Below are 21,179 nucleotides of genomic sequence, written 5' to 3' on the forward strand. Positions count from 1 at the left end.
AAAAAAAAAAAAAAAAAAAAAAAAAGTTGTCCTGTCCAGGACTGTTTACAAATAAATTCATAATATGTTTTTCCTGAAGTTTTAAAACAAGGATCAAGTTCTGCACATATCTAGCAGTTGTAAAATACCTGTATCTCCCTTACCAACATTTGTGTCAAGGTTTATGATTTAAGATAATTTTTAAAAAGATGTAATACGGGCTGAGGGTATAGCTTAGTGATAGAGCATTTGCCTGGTGTGCCACGCTCTGGGTAGAACCCCAGCACCATGAGGGGCAGGGCAGTGTTTAACACACTCCAATGTTACACTCATGACTGTCCCATTAGGCAGCTGTGCCACCAGTGGTTCAGAGCCATTTGGCAGAGAGACATGCAAATCATGGCTCCATTGTGAACATGTTAAGATGTATTTTTGTTTTGTTTGTGTTTAGGGAGTAAAAGAAAAACTCTTTTATACTGGGAAAGATGAAACCTTTTAACTGCCTAAATTTCAAATACTAAGATCATTTTGCCTCCAATAAATACATCATTCACATTACAGAAAATATAATTCCTTACTTTAAGTTAGGTAATTCTTTCAGGTATTCTTACGGTACTTTAAAATGTAATTCACTTTACTTACCTAAATTACATTTACATTCGATTTCCTGTTTGTATATTCCATCTGTGTTACTCAAAGAGATGTATAGGAATGATTTATATGGACAAGTTTTTCAACTGATGCTATGAATTTGTAACATTTACCTCTTTAGAACTGAGGTTAGAATTATAGTCCTTTTACTAAGACAAATGTAAATGTCATCATGCGTGTGTGTGTTCACATGGTTCAGTAAAATTACTTCATTTTATTTATATGTTTGTGTTGAATACCATTTCACTGATTTTGCTTTTATAATTATTGTTTTTAGGAATAAATTTGTGGAATTTGACATGAAGCCTGTCTGTAAGAAGTGCTATGAGAAATTTCCATTGGAGCTGAAGAAAAGACTTAAGAAATTAGCTGAGACTTTAGGAAGGAAATAACTTCTTTATTTTATTGTTCTCTTCTATGCAAAGATTACCAACATTACTTCCCTTGAGCCACCCTTATTTAAAGCTGCATCTCAAAGCAGTTGAGAGTGAGGAATAGTTTTTTTTAATCTCCTTTTTCTCATTAAGAAAATAAAAAAGCTCCAAAATTTTTCAAAATTAAGAGTCATGGGGGCTGGGGATTTAGCTCAGTGGTGCCACCACCTGCCTCACAAGTGCAAGGTCCCAAGTTCAATCCCCAGTACCATAAAAAAAAAGAAAGAAAGAAACCACAAAAAGTCAGGGCCGGGGATGTAGCTCAGTGTCACTGTGCTTGCCTCACAAGCACAAGGCCCTGAGTTCAATCCCTAGTACCCCTCCCACAAAAAGAGTCAGCCATTACCTTGCTCAAATGTTTTCTGAAGTGTAAACATTATTTTACTTTATTTTCTAAAGAAAATTATTCCTCATTGCTATTGGAGAAGATATAGGGGTAAAACAAATCATACACTAGTAGTTTATCCAACTAGTAGTTATAAAATGAATATACACATCACTATCAAGTGTATTCAGAATTACTTAATTTTATTTTTTGTTAAATGCAGTAATTATTGTGCTTAGTTTTTACTGTGTTCGCTTTGTGAACTTTTACTGAATGCAGTAATGGTAGATAAGTAATAGTCTATCTTTTTCAATTTTGTTCAAAACATACCAAGTATCTAAGAATACAGCATTCTTTTACATTATTGGGAAAATGAAGTATTTTTTTAACTTTAATACAGGAACTATACTTCTAATCTTAATGTTGAATATGTGGTCTTTAAATGGGACATAAAATTAAATTTTATATAGCTTGAAATGTATCACTTTAAAAAGTGGATTTGTATGTCTTGGTTGTATTGCCTTTATAATTGCTAATATCTGTGCTTTATATATAATCAGACTTGCCTTGCCTTAGAAAAAAATACACCTTATTCAGGAATTCTGTTTCACATACTGAATACAAAGAAGTACACTGACTGAGATTAGTAAAGTCAAATTCATTTACTATAAATTAATTAAACTGTCACCTTTTTGAGAAGCCTATTGAAATTAATTCCTGTAGGGCTGAGGATATAGCTCAGTGGCACCACACCTGCGTGGCAAGCTCAAGGCCCTGAGTTTAATCCCTGGTACTAAAGGGGGAAAAATGTAATTCCTGTAGTCTCAGAAGAAAATGTGTTGATATGTGTTTCAGGTTTTCCTTTTCAGATCTTATCGTTAATTGGATTTCATTTACTGCAAGTAGGAGGTTTTAATATCAATTTTAGGTCACAATTAGTGGATTACTCTTTTTTTTTTTTTTTTTTTTTTTTTTTTTTTTTTTTTTTTTTTTTTTTTTTTTTTTTTTTTTTTTTTTTTTTTTTTTTTTTTTTTTTTTTTTTTTTTTTTTTTTTTTGTAACAGAAATTGAACTCAGGACCTTGCACTTACAAGGCAGGCATGGCACCACTGAGCTAAACCCTAGTCCAGATTATCTTATTTTATAGAAAGTTTTATCCTAAAGTATCTGGGCTAGTCTTTTTGGATACACTTGTCACACAAAGCTTTTAGGAACATTTCTTAAACATTGTTGCTGCTGTGTTATCATTTAAAAAGAAAATTGCCACAGGGGATTTAGCTCAGTGGTGCACTTTGATCCCCAGTACCAAAGAAAAAAAAAGATTGTAAAAAGAAAATTGCCAAATAGATTTCTGAGAGGAAAATGATTGGTTTTTTAAAATTTTTCTGACATACTGTTTTACCATAAAAAGTATCTCAGAGGGACGGGGATTTAGCTCAGTGGTTCTGCCGCCTGCCTTCGCAAGCACAAGGACCCAAGTTGGATCCCTGGTACAAAAACAAAACAAAACAAGAATATCTCAGGATGCTCTGTTAACACACTTTTATGCATGAATTCTGAATACTTGATCATGCACATTGTAGAATAAATTGTTTTGATTTTCAGATAACTTAAAAACAGTTTATTTTAATGCTCCTTTAGGGTTAAAAGAATCAACATAAATGATTGAAAATAATCACTGTATAGTTTGAGAATGTATGTGCTTAGTAGTTGAAAACAGTCTGTGCATTGACAATAAGAATCAAAGTCCTTTGGTGTGCCTTCGTCGGGTAGCAGTGACTGGCAAGGAAAACTTCATTAGTACAATCCTGTGCATCTGAGGGGAAAAGAGTCTGTAGCCAGGGTGTGGCTGCTGAGTTCTTGTGAAGCCTACACCAGAAATGTGGAACAGAAAAGCAGGTACAGCCTGTGCTCTTGTTCCTGAGGCTGCATGACCTGCACAACCACTTTTGCTTTTGTGACTTGTGGCCGGGCCCTACTCTAGCCAGAGGCACCCTACAGCTGCTCTTTACTATGCATTAATGTTTCCCAGAAACTCAGCTGTGGGGCCTGAGATGATAGGCATCTCCATTAGAAGCATACAGTCCATTCTTCTGTTGTGGGCACTACAGAGCCCTCACATGTGGAAGGAGGAAGACCCTGAGAAGTTTAGAGTGCAGTGGAGGACAAGACCCGGTCAGTTTACGTTTCCCAGACTTCCCTTGCTGAAGAGTATAGGCAGCAAGCAGCTTTGTGCAAAGTCCTACATAGCTGTCTGAACTCTCCCATTGCTTCTACAGGTTTCCAAGTGCTCTTTTTCCTCAGCAAGCTTGAGTCATTGGGAAAAACAAGTTCAGATGAACTCTTCTTTGGGTCATGTTCAAAGCCTTAACACTGCACCTGTTTAGGTCATTTTGCCTCATCCATATTTGCCAAAATAGCCATTTCTAAGTTAAGGAAATGTTGAAGTGGGCTGATAGCCTACCTTGTGTTCCACTAGTGGCAGGGAACTTACCAATAATTACGTTTTCTCTGTAGCAGCCATTGCAGTGTACTTTTGGTGCCTAATAAATGTTCATAATTACCAAAAATCTGTTTTGTGTCATTTAATTGGAATCCTCTGTGTATATGAAAAATATATATGTAGATGTAAATATTCCTGCAGTATAATAGAACATTCATGTACATGAATAAAAGAAAATGAGCCAGTTCCTGCCTTAGGAGCCAGGTCTCAGGCCATCTGAAGTGGTGGTGGTGTCTCCCTGTTTTTCGTTTTGTCTTGTTTTGGTTTTTCAGGTTTTTGAGACAAGGTCTTGCCATATAGTTCAGGCTGGCCTTGAACTCACTATGTAGTCCAGGCTGGCCTGAAACTCGCAAGGATCCTCCTGCCTCATCCTGCTGAGTCCTGGGATTACAAGTGTGTACCACCACACCTGGTAATTTTCCAGTTCTTGGCACAGGACATAACACAAGACTCGCATTCCCTGAGAATTATGTGGGGAAGAGTGCCCGTGCCCACCTGGGCACTGCTGTCATGGAGCTGGAGTGGCCTCTGCACCTATGTGTCCAGACAGGTGCCTCCTGGAGTCCCAGGTCCCCCTGCACACTCTTCTCTGTTTCAGTCCTTCAGGGCACCCAATCTTTGAGGAGAGTGGTGACAGGCCATGTTCCAGACTGGGGACAGCTTGACAATGGTGCTGTTGTCACCTCACCATCCCCACAAACCCTCTGTTACATGAAGGAGGTAGTACAAGAAGACATGAGATAGCTATCCCCATCATGGGTGTTTAGAGTAAGAATATTGCTCCCTCTGCCCACAGGGCAGTCACACAGTCTGGATGTCATCATCCAGGTCATCTGACCATGCCTGTCCCTGTACTGCCTTAGCATCACCGCTCTTACACTGGGTCACAGTGAAGTGAGGGTTTGCTAACAGTCCATGATGCTGTGACAGTGGTTCTGGTAACCAGGAGGGCCAGGAAGATGCACATCCCATACAGAGGAGTGGTCAGAGCGGAACATTATAACTGAAACTCCGGAAGTGTGTATTTCTGGAATTTCCCACTTAGTATTTTCAGACTGCGGTTGGCCACAGGTAATAGCAAAATGGTATGGGGAAGCACCAGAGGAATGGAAGACTGGAGTGACAGATTCAGGAGACTGGAAAGTGAACAACTCGAGAAGCAGGACCTGAGTGTGTCCAGCACGTGGACATGAATGGTGTGGCATTCACAGGGTCCCTGACCTGATATTCCTGCTCCCTGGCTAGGACCAAGGCCAATTCTCACTAATGCACCAGGTTCCTTCTTTCCCAGCTCAGAATTTCTCTGCATCTTCACACAAATACTTGGCTCTCCCTGCACACATGACAAAGGATGACTGGGCCAAGGCTCCAGGCTCCAGGGCAGCCCAGAGTGAGTAAGGCTATAGTACAAACATGGAGGCCTGCACTAGGGCAAAAGGGAGTCTTGAGGCTTGCAGGGTGTACTGAGAGGGACCCAGTAGGTCAGCAGGGAACAGGGAGCCAGCCCGAGGGTGCGGTCAGGACCTTGCAGTGCAGTGTCAGTGGTCAGTCCTGAGAAAGAGCTTCACGTCTGTTCACTGACACAGCATGGCAAATACCTTCCTCAGTGCTGCCATTCTCTGAATAATCACTCCTAGATTCACTTCCAAGAGGGGTCAGATTTCCACTTCTGGAAGGCCAAGAGCAAGAAACACAACAAACAAGCTCCCAAACCAGCTGAATAACATGTACGTGGCCACCTCAGCCCGGCAGCTTTTTGCCAAGGGTGAACACAGAACAAAACTACTGCACTGCAGCTCCAGCCCAGGGCAGCGTCCGCAGCTGTCCCACCCAGTGGAGCACTGAGGAAACAGCCCAACACTTCCCTCAGGGGCTAGAGATTCCTGCACTGTGACCAAGAGGACATGCCAGTGACTCCCACTGGGGCTATGGGTCTCATGGTCTACTGGACAGACTGGGAGGGAGGTGAGGGAAGTGGGAAACTGGCGCTTGGAGGGCTCCCTGCACCCCACCTATGACTGCTCTACAAACCAGCTGATGTTTGAAAGCAAAAATTACACAATGGGGAGTTCATGGTGCACACAGATATAAGATGGGGCAGCTTAAGCTATGTGTGTTGGCGGGGGTTATATACTTGCAGAGTCTCTGCCTTCCACATGAAATAACAAAATACCCTAAGGACACTGCTGACAAAATTTCAAGACCTATTCAAAAGCAATAGATAAATTAGAATGCTAAAAATGATTCAAATAAGCAAATAGAGCTGGATGTAGTGTCGCACACCTATAATCCCTGCACTCAAGAGGCTGAGGAAGGAGGATCACTGTGAGTTCGAGACCACCCTGGGCTACATAGTGAGTTCCAGAGCAGTCTGAACTACATAGTGAGATCCTGTCTCAAAAAACAAAAAACAAACGAACAAGCAAAGAGAAGACAGAAAATGGTAAACTGGTTCATGAAAAACACATAGTAAACATACTCAAATATATCAATTACATTAAATATAAATTAATTAAAAATTAGATTGGATAAAAGCAATACCCAGCTATGTGTGGTTTACAAGGAACTCACTTTATGGTATACATAGGTTAAAGGTAAGAGTTTAAAAAATACATGATAGCACCTGGGAGGCTGAGGCAGGAGGATTGTTGTGAGTTTGAGCCCAGCCAGGACTGCATAGTAATTCAAGACCAGCCTTAACTAATAGCAAGACACTGTCTCAAAAATAAGACAAAAGAAATAAAAATACATGACATGAAATTATTACCCAGGAATGGGAATAGTCATATTAATATCAGACAATGCCAGGTGCTACAGCTCAGCCTGGAATCCCAGCCTCTTGGGAGGCTGAGGCAGAGTCAGGAGGATTGCAAATCCAAACTGAGCAATTTAACAAGACTCTATCTCAAAATTTAAAAATTAAAAAGTGAGCTGGGTGCAGTCGTGCACACCTGTAATCCCAGCCCTCAAGAGGTGGAGGCAGGAGGATTGCCACGACTTCAAGACCAACCTGAGCTACACGGTAAGTCCAAGTCTGCCTGAGCTACATAATGAGGCACCATCTTAATAAAATAGCACTGGAGTGTTTCTCAGTAGTGGAATGCCCTGAGGTTCAAGCCCCAGTAAACACAAACTCACATTCAGATAAAGCAGATTGCAGAAGAATTGTCAGGATTAAAGGTACTATATAATGATAAAGGATCAACCCACAAGAAAACGTAATAGCCCTCTGTGTCTGCAGCTCCCAGCAGTTTAAAGATTTTAACAGGCTAAAAACATGTCCACCCATGATAAAAAATTACCAGCAAACTATAAATAGAGTAGAAGAAAGTCTCCAAAGTCCAACATTGGCATCTAAAAAATATCAACACCCAAAGAAGTCCTACTTAATAGTTCTTTGATGTCTACAAAGATGTAAAAGCAATTTAATGGAGAAAGAATAACCTTTTCAGCAACTAGAGCTGAAACAATTAGACACCCATATGACTGAAAAGGCAGGGAGCTGGAGTGTAGCTTAGGGGTAGAACTTGTGTTTGTGTGTGCTTGGTGTGCATGAGGACCTGGGTTCAATCCCCAGTGGCATGCAGAAAAAAGAAAAAAAAACTCATACAAATGTTTATAGCAGTTCTATTTATAATCACCAAAAACTAGTAAAACCCCAAATGTCCTACTAGTGGTTCATGGATAAGCAGGAAGGTACATCATACCAGGGGATGTTACTCGGCAATGATAAAACAATAAACCATTGCTACATGGGACAATTTGGGTGAATTCCCAGGACATCACCCGGGTCAGAGCTCACATGGCGCATGCTTCCATCTGTGTGGTGTGTGGAGGACGCACTACCATGTGGAGAAGTGACCAGTGGCAGGTGGTCATAGCAGGAATAAGCTTTGGGGATCCTGCAGTTGTTCTGTACCCTGATTGTGGTCATGGTTATATGAATTGAATCCACAACTGTCTTAAAATTTATAGCACAGTACTCCTCCAAAATGCAGTTTTTAAAAAATTAAATTTATAGGCCAGGGATTTAGCTCAGTGGTGCCGCCGCCTGTCTCGCAAGTGCAAGGTCCGGAGTTCAATCCCTGGTACCAAACAAAACAAAACAACAATAATAATAATAAATAAAAAATAATTTTATTGGTATATTTTAGGTATACAATATAATGACATTCATCATTGAAAATGTGTACCTTTACATAGTATATCTTGGTCCAAAATGCAGTGTTTCTATGTGACTATTTACTAATATTCATTTTTGCTATTAAAAACCAAGTCATCACCACTTTGTGTCCCTGTTTCCTTCCTGTTTCATCCTTTCTTTGCTGGTACTACTTTCAAAAGTAAATTCTGAAGGATTGAGCCTGAAGTTTTTCATACCAGCCACTGCTGAATGCTGTGGCATTAGATGCTCCTTGATTCCTATCTCCTCAAAGCTGTTCTCTCAGCTCTGAGATGCCTGCTTTGGGTTTTCCCTCAGTACAAGTTGCTGTGGGCAGGATACCATTTTCTTTTTTCTTTCTTTTTTTTGTACCAGGGATTGAATTTAAGACCTTGCACTTGCAAGGCCGGTGGCGGCACCACTGAGCTAAATCCCTAGCCTTTCTTTTCTTTTCTTTTCTTTTCTTTTCTTTTCTTTTCTTTTCTTTTCTTTTCTTTTCTTTTCTTTTCTTTTCTTTCTTTCCCTCTTTCTCTCTTTGTTTCTTTCTTTCCTTTTTTTCTTTTTTTGTGTATGGGGGATCAAACTCAGGACCTTGCACTTGGGAAACAGGCACAGCGCCCCTGAGCTTCATCCCTGGCCCCAAGGATCCCATTTTTTGACATGAACTGCTCAAGGTTAGAGTCTGGACAATAAGCCAGACACTGTCCAGTGTCACGCAGCTCATATACCGTCTATCTGGGTGGCAGAACCCTTGAAATGTGCCTGGGGCACTGAATAAGTGGATTTTCATTTTTATTCCATTTTAATTAATTTAAATTTTAAAACCCAATATTTAATTCAGTTATTAGAAAACTACTAATTCTATTTTTTTAAATCTACATTTTATGAAATTGAAATACAGATTAAGCATGTCTGGTAAAAATGCAACACCTGAAGTAAAAAATAAGTGCAAAGTACACAGAAATTTTGAATATTTAGTGCAAAAAGCATGTAAGATAGCATGTAATAATCTACTCATAGTAATTATGTATTGAAATTATATTTTGAATATGTTGGGTTGAATAAAAGTTATTAGAATAGGTTTATTCTGTTCCCTTTTACTTTTTGAAGAATAGTTGCCTGTGTTAGAAAATTTAAAATCCCATGTTGGGTTGCACTGTATTTCTGTCATGCAGCACTGATACAGGGGTCTGGCATCCCATCCACACACACACACACACACACACACACACCCACACTGAGCTGTGCATGAATATACACGTGTAGACATATATCCTGAGTGCAAGAGCACACACCTGTGTGAGCAAGGCCTCACAGTCCCAGGCAGCTCTACCCACCCCTCCCTGGGTTCCCTCTGCACTCTGAGGTCAGTGGTATGGACCCCAGGAACAGCAAGGATGACAGTGTTTTTGGAGATAGAATTAAAACAGAAATGCTTGGTTTATTTATTTATTTATTTGTTTGTTTTTTAAGCCAGGGTTGTCTCACTACTTGCTCAGACTGGCCTTGACCTGGACTCCACTGATCATCCAGTCTCAACCTCCTGAGTCACAGGGACTGCAGGCAAGCACTACTGTGCCAGGTTGCAGTGCAACTTCTAAAGTGAAGACAGCTATGCTCAGGAGTCACATACTGGTTGGGTATGTGTGGTTGTGGTGGTGCCTCTTGTCTGAGGTTATTCATCAACTTTTTCTTTCTTTTTTTTTTTGGTACGGGGATCAAACTCGGGAACTTCGGCTTGTGAGGCAGGGGGCAGAACCACTAAGCTAAATCCCCCACCCTATTTGTCAACATTTTTAACCTTATCCTATCCACTAGTTCAAAAGCCCTGAGACCATCCCTGGTCACACAGAGTGTGCCTGCTGGGAATCAGCAGTGGGCCAGCGGTATCCATATTATTAAATCTATAGATTCAATGTAATCTCTATCAAAATTTCAATATTTTTCACAGAAGTAGAAAATCTGAAAACTAGTGTGGAAACAATCCCAAAAGATCCTCAATAGCCAAAGCAATTTTGAGCAGAAAGAACAACATCACATTATAGTATTTCAAAATGTGCTACAAATCTATAGCAATCATAGCAGAATGGCACTTGCCATACACGGTGCTGCATGCCTGGAATCCCAGTACTCTGGTAACTTAGCAGGATCTTGTCTCAAAATAAAAAATTAAGAAGGGCTGGGGCCAGGCATGGTGGCACACACCTGTAATCCCAACACTCAGGAGACTGAGGCAGGAGGATCGCTGTGAGTTCAAGACCAGCCTGGTCTATACAGTGAGCTCCAGGTCAGTCTCAAAAAAAAAAAAAAAAAAAGAAGGGCTGGAGGGCTGGGGATTTAGCTCAGTGGTGCCGCTGCCTGCCTCTCAACTGCAAGGTCCCAAGTTTGATCCTGGTACCAAAAAAAACAGAAAACAGAGGGCTGGAGACAGCCCGTGAGAAAACCCTGGGTTCAGTCCCTGTTACTACCAAGAAAAAAGCATCTTGGAAAAACCTGAAATCCACTTGCAGAACTAAATTTTATACAAAATCAACTCAGAACAATTTAATTCTTACACATAAGTCCTGAAAATGGGAAATTACTGGATGAAAATGGGAAAAGCTTTTTGACATTGATCTGGGCAATAACTTTTTTGCAATGACCCCAAAAGTATAGGCAACAAAAGTAAAAATAGATAAATGGGATTGCATCAAACTAAAAAGTTTCTGCAAAGAAAATAATCAACTACAGAAAGTGAGAAAATATTTGCCAATCACACATGTAATAAGGGGCTAATATCCAAAATACATATGGAATTCAACTCAAAAGCAAGAAAACAACCCAATTTATGAAGGGACAAAAGACCTGAACAGACATTTCCCTAAAGATACATAAATGGCCAATAGATATATTAAAAATAGCCTCATTAATCATCAAGGAAATGCAAACTAAATCCACAATGAGGAGGGGCCAGGGATTTAGCTCAGTGGTTCCGAAGCCTGCCTTGCAAGTTTAAGGACCTGAGTTCAATCTCTGGTACAAAAAAAAAAATCCACAATTAGGAATCACCCGCTAGAATGTTTTTTGTTTTTGTTTTTGTACCGGGGATCAAACTCAGGACCTTGGCTTGCTTGGAAGGCAGGTGGCAGAACCACTGAGCTAAATTCCTGGCCCCTAGAATGGCTTTTGTCAAAAAGACAAAGAGTAGCAAATATTTTTTGAGGGCACAAACAAAAGGGAAAATTTGCACACGGATGGTAGGAATGTGTTTAGAGCCATTCTATATAATTTTTGGGAAAATCATTTCATAATTAAATTAGGATTAGGACTGCCTAAGGCCCAATGTCTTCTTGCTTATGAGCCAGCTATGGCATGCGGAAACATAACTCTGTTTAGCCGCTGGTCACAAGCTGAAGCCTGAAGAATCCCAGGATACTGTAATACTCAAGGGCAAGATTACATCAGCTGAAGACATCTTGTTTCTTTGAGAACCAAGTAGTAATAAAAAAGAGAAAGATTTCACCTGTGGAAAGAACAAATTCCTTATTAGCCTGCTGTCCTGTCCCAGCTACTGTTGTAAAAATGTTTTGCCTCATCAACCTAAGATCCTCATCAACATAGGATTACCACTGCCTTCTAAATTACCCGATTCTCCCTTCGATTATTCTGTGTACCCAATAAATAGTGGCTAGCTTGGACAGTCCTTGTTTTTGCCCACTCTGAGGCACTGACCTCCCAGCCCCGCCATGTATTAAATTGTGTTTCTATTGTCTTTCTTTCTTTTGTCATCACCACCCCCCTTCTAGGCAGATTCGAGGATGATCACCATCCAATAGGAATGTAAATCAGTATGATATGGAAAAAACTGTGGTGGTTCCTCAAAAACTTAAAAATAGAATATCTATAGTGCCCTTCAAACCTACTTCTGGGTGTATATCCAGAGGGGAGGAAGTCCATATATTGAAGTTGTATCTGCAACTGCAGCACTACTCACAAGAGCTACAATATGGAACTGATCACTGAATGATGGAATAAAATGTGTACACACACACACACACACACACACACACAATGGAATACCGTGTAGGTTTGGGAAAGAGGGAAACCTTGTCGCTTGTGATAACATAGACAAACTTGGAGGGTCTTATGCTAAATAAAACAAGCCAGAAACAGAAGGACAAGTGCTGCATGATCTCATTTATAGAACTTAAAAGACAAACACACTGAAGCCGATTGGAATGGTAGTTGCCAGCAGGTGGTGGTGGTGGAGGAGGGAATGAGACATGTTGCTCAAAGGGTGTAATTTCTAGGCCAGGGATTTAGCTCAGTGGTTCCGGTTGCATGAACAAGGACCTGGGTTCGATCCCTGATACCAAAGAGTGTAGTTTAAATTAACATGACTATGTTCTGATTTTTGCATTGTTAGTGGGACTGTAGATTGATACAACCATTATGGAAATCAGTTTGGAAACTCTGCAAAAAACTAAAACTAGAAATTCCATCTTACCCAGCTATTCCCCTCCTAGGGATCTTCTTGCAGGAGCTAAAGGCATCATATAACAGAGATGCATACACACCCATGTTTACAGCAGTATAATTCATAATTGGGAAATCTTGGAAGCAGCCTATATGTCCACCAACAGGTGAATTGATAAAGAAAATGTGGTATTTACTTGCAGTGGAGTACTACTGTGCATAAAGAAGGATAAACTTGAGTCATTGTAGGAAAATGGGTGCATCTTGAGACCATAATAATATTATATGAAATAAAGCAAACACAAGCTTCAATACTGTATGGTTTCTCTTACATGAGAAACCCAAACTATAAATAAATTAAACAGCAAAATAAAAGATAGGTAATAGGAAACAGGGAAACAGATCTTTTGCAAATGGGAAGAGGACCAAGAGATGGAGAGAGGGGGAAAGAGGAAGAGGAGAAGAAGGGAACGTAAAAAGAATTAAGGGGCCAGGGATTTAGCTCAGTGATGTTGCCACCTGCCTGACAAGCACAAGGTTCCAAGTTTAATCCACGGTACCAAAAAATAAAAAAATAAAAAGAATTAAGATGTGCTATGTACATTCACCAACCCCCCCATGAGTGTAATCACCATGTACTGTAAACATGGACTCATAAAATGTGAACCTGTTCCGAGACCTACCTTTGCTACTACATGAATTATGGCACTACAGTGTATTATGATTATGTAGTCTTGAAAATCGATGACACACTAAATATTCTCATTCCCAGCAAAGTATAGCTATGTGAGGTGAGGGTGTATTTATTAGCTTCATTGTGGTAATCATCTCATAATATATATATCTGTCAAAACAACATGTACATTATAAATTTAAGTTTTAAGTTTTTTTGTTTTTTTTTTTTGGTACAGGGGATTGAACTTGGGTCCTTGTTCTTGGGAGGCAGGCAGTGGAACCACTGAGCTAAATCCCTGGCCCTAAGTTTTAATTTCTTAATTATACTTCAATAAAGCTGGAAAAATGTATTTGCAAAATGATAGGAACATAGAAATTCCTTGACTGGCAGTGGGGTTACATTCCAATAAACTGAAATATCCTAGGTAAAAAATACATGTAAGACCCCACTCCCAGTAACCTTGCAGCTTACCTTGGCCCACCTTATAATGCTCAGACCGGACAGCAGCCTGCAGTGTTGTGAGACATTATACTATCTCATATAGCCATCCTGGAGAACAGTATTCAAAACAAGCAGTCAGGATTCTCCTGAATGTGCAGCACTTTTGCAGCACCATAAAATTGGAAATCCTAATCCAGGGGCTTATTGAACAGCCATGTAAATTCATTTTCAGTATCTTAGTGGAGATGTTATACCTCTTGAGAAACAAAAATTGTTATATGAGATGAAACAGGTGGAAATCATTGATTAACGCAGAAATAGGAACTGTTTGTGTACCTTTCTCTCCCTCTCTCTCTGGCCAACTATTTGTATACCTTTTTCATGATTAAGGTTGGAGGCAGAAACCAGGGCCATGTACATGTTAGGCAAGCTCTCTGCCACCAAGCTACACCTCAAGTCCCGAAGGAAGTCTTCTGAGTCCTCCAAGTAGGTTCTCCTTTGACCCAACCTTCTCCATGTATCAATTTAGGCAGACTCGAGGTCTCGTCTCTTACTGGGGAAGAGTGCTTGGGCAAGCTGCTTCACTGCTGCTGCTCTTGTTTTCCCTCTCTGCTGCAGCACTGAAGACAGTCATGGCAGCCTCACAATAGCTGGGTGAGGTGCTGTCTAAAGGAACGGATAGGTGAGAAGTGCTAGAAAAGCCTGGAACAAGTAAGTGCTTCCTTCTGGGCAACGGCAGCTGTCATTAACACACTGTCCACAGCAAGGTCACAACTGTGCCTATGGCTTGAAAGTTGTGACTTCAAGTCTGTCATGGGTCTTTGTCCCATTGTTTCTTTCCCTTCTGGGCCATCTCTAAGTGGTTTTATGAATGGCATCTCAAGTGACATAAAGTACCCAGTGGGGACTTTTTTTTTTTGGTGCAGGGATCAAACTCGGGACCTTATACTTACTTGCAAGGCAGGCAGCAGAACCACTGAGCTAAATCCCTGGCTCCCATTGGCTTTTCTACCCCAAGCTAGATTCTCTTTACATGTTATTTCTGTTAATGTTATTTGTTAGTTCTGTCATTTTAGTCATACTCGTAATATCAGAATGTTTTCTCTTATTCACATCCAAGGTGACTGAAATAAACAAAACAAGAATGCTATTTTTTCCTTCTTTGTAAGGGCAGTGCTTGCTGGGGGAGATGGCATACCTCTATAATCCCAGCGTTTAGGAGACTGAAGCAAGAGAGTCCTGAGTTCAAGGCCAGCCTGGGCGCTGCACAGTGAGTTAAAGTCCAGCCTGGAATACATAGAAACCTTATCACATTCACACACACACACACACAACAAAACAAGAATGCTATTTTTTCCTTCTTTGTAAGGGCAGTGCTTGCTGGGGGAGATGGCATACCTCTATAATCCCAGCGTTTAGGAGACTGAAGCAAGAGAGTCCTGAGTTCAAGGCCAGCCTGGGCGCTGCACAGTGAGTTAAAGTCCAGCCTGGAATACATAGAAACCTTATCACATTCACACACACACACACACAAAAATTACTTATAGCCATAACATCCTATATTTCCAGTCAAAAAGTTCAACATAGTGTAGTGAGACTTTGCTCAAAAAATCAAAAATAAAAACAAAACCAAAAAAATCAACATATTTTATATGATTTTTTTCCTCACATAATTAAGACTGTACTAGTGCAAATTGTCCTCTGAACCCTAGCCAAAGTACTTCGGTCTTGCAGCAGCCCTGTACAGCTGTCTAGTGGACCCCACCAGGTGCCTAGCTGTGCACCAGGCTGCAGCACAACAAGGTCCCCCCACTGTGGCTAGACAGTGCTTGCTGAGCCCAGCAGGTTCCCTGGTAAAGATGGGCTAGGAGAGGAGTACACACACTTTTCCCAAAATCTCTTCTTGCTGTCTGCTGTTTTAATTAGTGCCCTATAAAATCAGTAGCTCAGCACGGGAGGATTGATGACTTCAGTGGTGCTGCAGCTTGCAAGTCATCCACTACTCCATAAGTGACATTAAATTCAGTTATTCCCCAACCTGCACTTGTCTGAGTCATTCTTTGTCTAAGTTGTTCTTTGGTCTATAGGCCCCCTCTCTTTGTGTTTTGTTGTTGTTGTTGTTGTTTGCTTGCTTGTTTGTTTTGGTTTTTTGAGACAGGGTCTCACTATGTATTCAGACTGCTCTGGAACTCACTATGTAGCCCAGGCTGGCCTTGAACTCGCAGCAATCCTCCTGCCTCAGCCTCTTGAGTGCTGGGATTATAGGCGTGCGCCCCTGTGCCCGGCTAGGTCCCCTCTGTTTGGAGTCTCAGTTTGTGCCTCTCCAGGAAATTCATGCAACATCTGGTGCCTGAACAGAGCCCTGACAAACCCAAAAATGAGTCAAAGGAAAGCATCCCCAGGAGAAATCCCAGGGTCACTGTCCTCCTCCACTTGGAATGAGGAGACATGGCTCCCAGATGAGTATGGTCTGCTGTTCAAGAATGGGGACTCCCTAAAACACCTAATGGCCTGGAGAGCATTCTGCAACCCTGAAGGTAGTCTTATGGGGTGGGATGCAGTACAGTAGTTGCCACCACTGTGGTATAACCTTGTTGTGGCAGTAAGATGTGCTAGTGAGGCTAAGGTGTCTGTCCCCACTGTAAGACCTAAATTACAAGCCCATGCTAAATGACAAAGGGCCTAGGAGACAGTGCTCTAACCCCCTCCCATTATAGCCATAGCCCCGACCTTGTTCTAACCCTGGCTTAGGAATGTAAGGCAATCTTGTACTGTTTGAAGTCCGGATCCAAATTAATGTGTAAGTTAGTGGCTCTAGACCTAGAGACCCCAAGTTAATTGTCAAGCTGTTTGCTCATCCGGAATGTCTTGGTAACCTTTGAAACATCCTATAGGTGGTATATGTTACTCATCAATATGTGACTGCCGAGTACGCGGCTGCTGACCACCAGCTCAAATCAGCAGACCTTTTTCCCCTGCCTGCAAGCCTAAAAAGTTAACCCCCCTTTTTTACCCCCCTATAAAAAGGACCTCAGCCCCTGAGATGGCGCCTCTCTGAGCCAGCTACTTGGTTCCAAGAACATCGTCTGGCCAGACTAATAAAGGTCTATTTACCGTCTATCCTGGTGTGTTCCTTCCTGGGTTTCTTGTTCCTCCATCAAGCTCCTGGAGCCTCGTTGGGCTATAGGACCCAACATTGTGGAGGCCTTTTTGGCTGTTCACGCTCCGTGGTGTGGAAGTGAGACTTTGCATCTTACACCAGGAGGGGGTCCTGAGATGGCTATCTGCCTCCCTGTGGAGAGGGGTGGGGATTCTATGAGTGTTTGGAAACTACCATGTGAGTATGGGGTGCTTGCAAGGCAAGCAATGACTGGTGAAATGATGACATTTGTTAACCAGCAATAAAATTTAATGGAAAAAAAAAAGGCTGTGTAAAACCACAGCAGCCATGGGGTGGCCCTTCCTCACAGCAGCAGCAAGGAGACAATCTCCAAGCCCATGTCCACACCAAGCAAGTACAGAAGAGACTGGGACAAACCCGGTAAGGTTCCAGTTCTGGGGGTAAACACCTCCAGGAAAGCGGAGGTGGTGGAGGGTGAGGGCCACCAGACTGCACTCCCGCTGGGGACCAGACGTGAGCTGTACAGGGAACAGGTTGACTACACAGCTGGATGTCAGGTGGGAGGAACTGCTTTGGGGCCTTGCACAGATGCACTGGACCTGGTGGGTAGTAAAGCTGAAGCTGACTTCTGTCTTGGGAGCCAAAGGCAGGGAACTAGCCTTCCAGGAGTTAACAAAAGCCCACTGGGGCAAATCTTGGCTGATGAGTCAGTTTACCTTTGGATTCCAGTTTGAGTGGCTAATTTTGCCTAATTGACATGCATGCCTAAAACATTTCCTGAGAACAGCATTGGGGTAGTTCTTAAACTGCAATTGCAGGGTTAATTTGCTCTTTTTTTTCTGCTTGTACTAAGATACCTCTGCTATTCAAGGTTACTTGGAATTTTGTTATTCAGCCAGTCCTAATTGGAATGTAAACATCTTTGAGTTAACTGAGACCAAAAAAAAAAAAAGTACCAGGATCATTTTAAAATCCATGCTATTACAGGGCTTGTTGGATAGAGAGGAGCTGTACAAAAAATTATGAGTGGGCTGGGAATTTAGCTCAGTGGCACCACTCCTGTTGGGCAAGTGCAAGGTCCTGAGTGAGATCCCCAGTAGCAAAAAAAAAACAAAAAACAAAAAAAAACGTTATGGGTAGGAGGATGTGTTTTTGGTAAGAAAGGATTGTGAGCTGGGCGTGGTGGCACACTCCTATAATCCCAGCACTCGGGAGGCTGAGGCAGGAGGATCCCTGTGAGTTCGAGACCAACCTGGGCTACACAGTGAGTTCAAGGGCAGTCTGAACTACATAGTGAGACCCTGTCTCAACCCACCCCCGCCAAAAAAGAAAGGATTGTGCATAGTAAGATTTTTGCCCTACTAGAATGGAAAAAGAAAATAAAGGAACAAATCTAGAAGTCAAAGTAAGTCAGGAAAGTTTTGTGGAGGATAAAACTTATGAAAGGAAAACTTTTTTTATTACTGGGAATTGAACTCAGGACCTTGTGCTGGCAAGGCAGGTGCAGTGCCACTGAGCTAAATCCCTGGTCCATGAAAGGAAATTTTTATGCTTGTCTTCTCTAAATTTTTCCTATTGTTGGTTTTGTGAGGACTAAGGCCTATTTTTTTCTAAGCCTCCTCATTGCTAAAATACAGCTATAGGGGCCCTGACACTTACTGTCAATCATCAATCCCTTTCTGCCAACAGGGGACCAGACAACTCGAACAGCATTCTGGCAATGATGGACAGTGGAAACAGTGATCAGCAAATCCTTCAAAGAAACTCTCACAAGAACAAGAAGGGACTATACGGAAAGCATGAGAGTTGTGAATATCATGAGTCACTTGTGCCAGCCCTCCCAGGAGGTTCTTGTTAGAACCAGGAGCTTGGAAGGAAGTGTTCTTATGCATAAGTCTCTGCTGATAACCACCACAGAGAATTTTAGTGAAATCATTAATTTGTCCTGGATAAACCTGAGCCTAATCTAGTAGATCTGTCATTGGAAGCTGGGCATGGCGGCACACACCTGTAATCCCAGCACTCAGGAGGCTGAGGCAGGAGGATCGCTGTGAGTTCGAGACCAGCCTGGGCTACATAATGAGTTCCAGGTCAGTATCAACCACATAGTGAGACCCTGTCTCAAAAAAACAAAAAACTGAAACCAAAACCAAAACCAAAAACCAAAAAAAAAACAAACAAACAAAAACCCCAAAAGATCTGTCACTGGAAAACCCAGATCTTGAGATAGGCACAGGTAGAGAAGGCAGAGTATATGGTAGGGTGCATGTGTTGCTGGGGCACACCTTGCACACCACAGTCAGTGAAATGCACTGAGTATGGACAGTAAAATCTGTGATGTACAGCTGAGCAGGCTGAAAGACAGAGAAGCTGTCTGCTCCACCACAGGTGGTTGAAACCCAACAGCACAGACTACCAGAGGGGCATGAAGAATTTGTCTGCCCAGCACACAGTCCTTCAGCAGTCAGGTATGACCTGTAAAGAAGCTGATGGCTCATGGAAAAATGGCTGCGGATTGCAAAGAGTTGAATAAGGTGGTACTCCCCATCCAGGCCTGTGTCCAACACTGCTCTCCTGATTGAACAATCGATACGGGCTATGGATCCTATCATGCAGTTTTGGATCTTGCAGATGCTTTGTTTAGTATTTCCATAGCATCTGAGTCCAGGACCAGTTGGCATTCAACTGGACTAGGCAGCAGTGGACCTTTCAAGTGCTTTCCCAGGGCTACTTGCATAGCTCTACTGTTTGCCACGGGATGATAGCCTGGGACTTGTTATCCAGCCCACCCACCATAAAACTGTTTTGTTATATACTGTAGATAGTATCATCCTAATGTATGGGTGTCTTTCGGATTCAGAAAACATCTGGAAGATATTCAAGAACACCTGAAGGGAATGGGATGAGAAATCAATCCCTAAAAGTTCAAAGGCCTGGCACAGTGGTAAAGCTCTGGGAGTCTTCTGCTTGGCTGAGACGTGCATGATGCCTGAAAAGGTCACTGAGAATATTTTTCAGCAGCCTGTACCAAAGAACATAGAGTTACAGGGGTCCTGAGGACCCTTGGGGGCATTGGTGTATTTTCTACCTGTCATGCTCAAGTTGCCTGCCCTCTATAAAAAGGGGAAGCACATGGGATGAGACAGAATTCAAGAGGCTTCTTTTTTTTTTGAGACAAATTCTTATTCTGTAGCCCAGGCTGGCCCCAAACTCACAGCAATCCTCTGCCTCCGCCTCCAAAGTGTCAAGAGGCTCTTGATCAAGCTGGAAATACTAAAAATACTAAGCAGGACAGGGCAAAGTTGTGTGCCTCAATATTCCAATGCCCTTTTATCACAGTTGTTTCCAGAAGCTGTGAGGGTTACAATTGAGGGCCATGGCAACAACTTGAGCAGTTTTAATAAGGCTCTGGTTCCAATCATGGAAAGGGGTGGAAGCCAGGTATATGGCACAGAAGCAGCAATCTTGGCCATAAGTAAAGCACTGCTGCAGGAAGAACCCACCACGGGATCTACTTATGTGACAGTAAACACAGCATATCTAATAAAGGGCTGGAATTACAAGCATTTTGGCCAAGCCTGTCTGGGGTGGTAAAAAATCAGACTGCAAAAGTAGCACATGTGGTCTGAATGCAACCAACCACTTTCCCATTGAACTTTTTGTTTGCTCCAAGGAAGGACAAAGACTTGTAGCCAAGAAGTCACAGGTATCAGCAGGAAAGCCAGTGATGTTCTGATAAATGGATATGATGCCCCAGTGAAACTGCCATCTAAACATTATAGCTGTGCCCACAGACTACTACTGTGCAGCCACAGCCAAGGGAACCTTTGTAGTGGGCAGCGACCACAGCGACAACCACAGCGACCACAGCGACAAGAATATGTTGTTCGGTATGTTGTTCTGTGGATGTTGTTCTGTGGATGTGTGTGCACGTGTACGTATATACACATGCCTGCACGCTTGCAAGCGTCCAGCACAGCGTTCCCGGCCGGCCTACTTTCTGACAACGCTTCTCGGCTTCCAGCGCAGCGCAATGGACTTGGCCCATCGTCTCGGGATAGGCGGCTCTGCAGCGCGCTCAAACAAGACGCCCGGTATTCCCCTCACTACGTCGCCCGGCGCGGAGAAACCGAAACCCCGACCCCAGCAGTACAAAATCCGAGCAGCCGTACAACGTCCCTGCCGCGGTCTTCACCCACGCCACAGGCGAGAAAGCGAGGAGCCAACGAAAGGCCAGGGGGGACGGCGCACAGTGCTGACGCAAACGCACGACGCAGCACGCACGACGCACGACGTCGTCCACCGGCAGCGGCGCTGCGTCACTGGGGTCGGACGCGCAGCTCCTGAAATATCCGAAGGTGCGGAACCCGGCCTGGGCGCCCGGGTACGGGCGGCGCGATGCGGCGCAGCAAGGAGGACGTGGACCGGTACAT

General features: G+C 42.5%; 1 protein-coding gene across 7 annotated transcripts in view; it reads left to right on the forward strand.

The window, feature by feature from the left end:
* Nucleotides 1–1,188, forward strand: part of Lims1 (LIM zinc finger domain containing 1) — a 106,935-nt gene extending 105,747 nt beyond the window's left edge. For 4 of the 7 annotated variants that reach the window (XM_010609966.2, XM_010609986.3, XM_010609953.3 and 1 more), the window contains one exon: nt 908–983. Coding sequence is in view for 3 of the 7 variants with exons in the window: in XM_010609959.3 (XP_010608261.1) it covers nt 908–1,022 (115 nt within the window). In the remaining 4 variants the exon portion in view is untranslated. Of the gene's footprint in view, nt 1–907 lie in introns of all 7 variants that reach the window. The other 3 variants (XM_010609959.3, XM_010609946.1, XM_033761747.1) reach the window with 2 other exon arrangements.
* The last annotated feature ends 19,991 nt before the right edge of the window (nt 1,189–21,179 follow it).

The sequence above is a fragment of the Fukomys damarensis genome, unplaced genomic scaffold (genome assembly GCF_012274545.1).
Source record: "Fukomys damarensis isolate Sample0158 unplaced genomic scaffold, DMR_v1.0_HiC HiC_scaffold_9, whole genome shotgun sequence".
Lineage (NCBI taxonomy): Eukaryota > Metazoa > Chordata > Mammalia > Rodentia > Bathyergidae > Fukomys > Fukomys damarensis.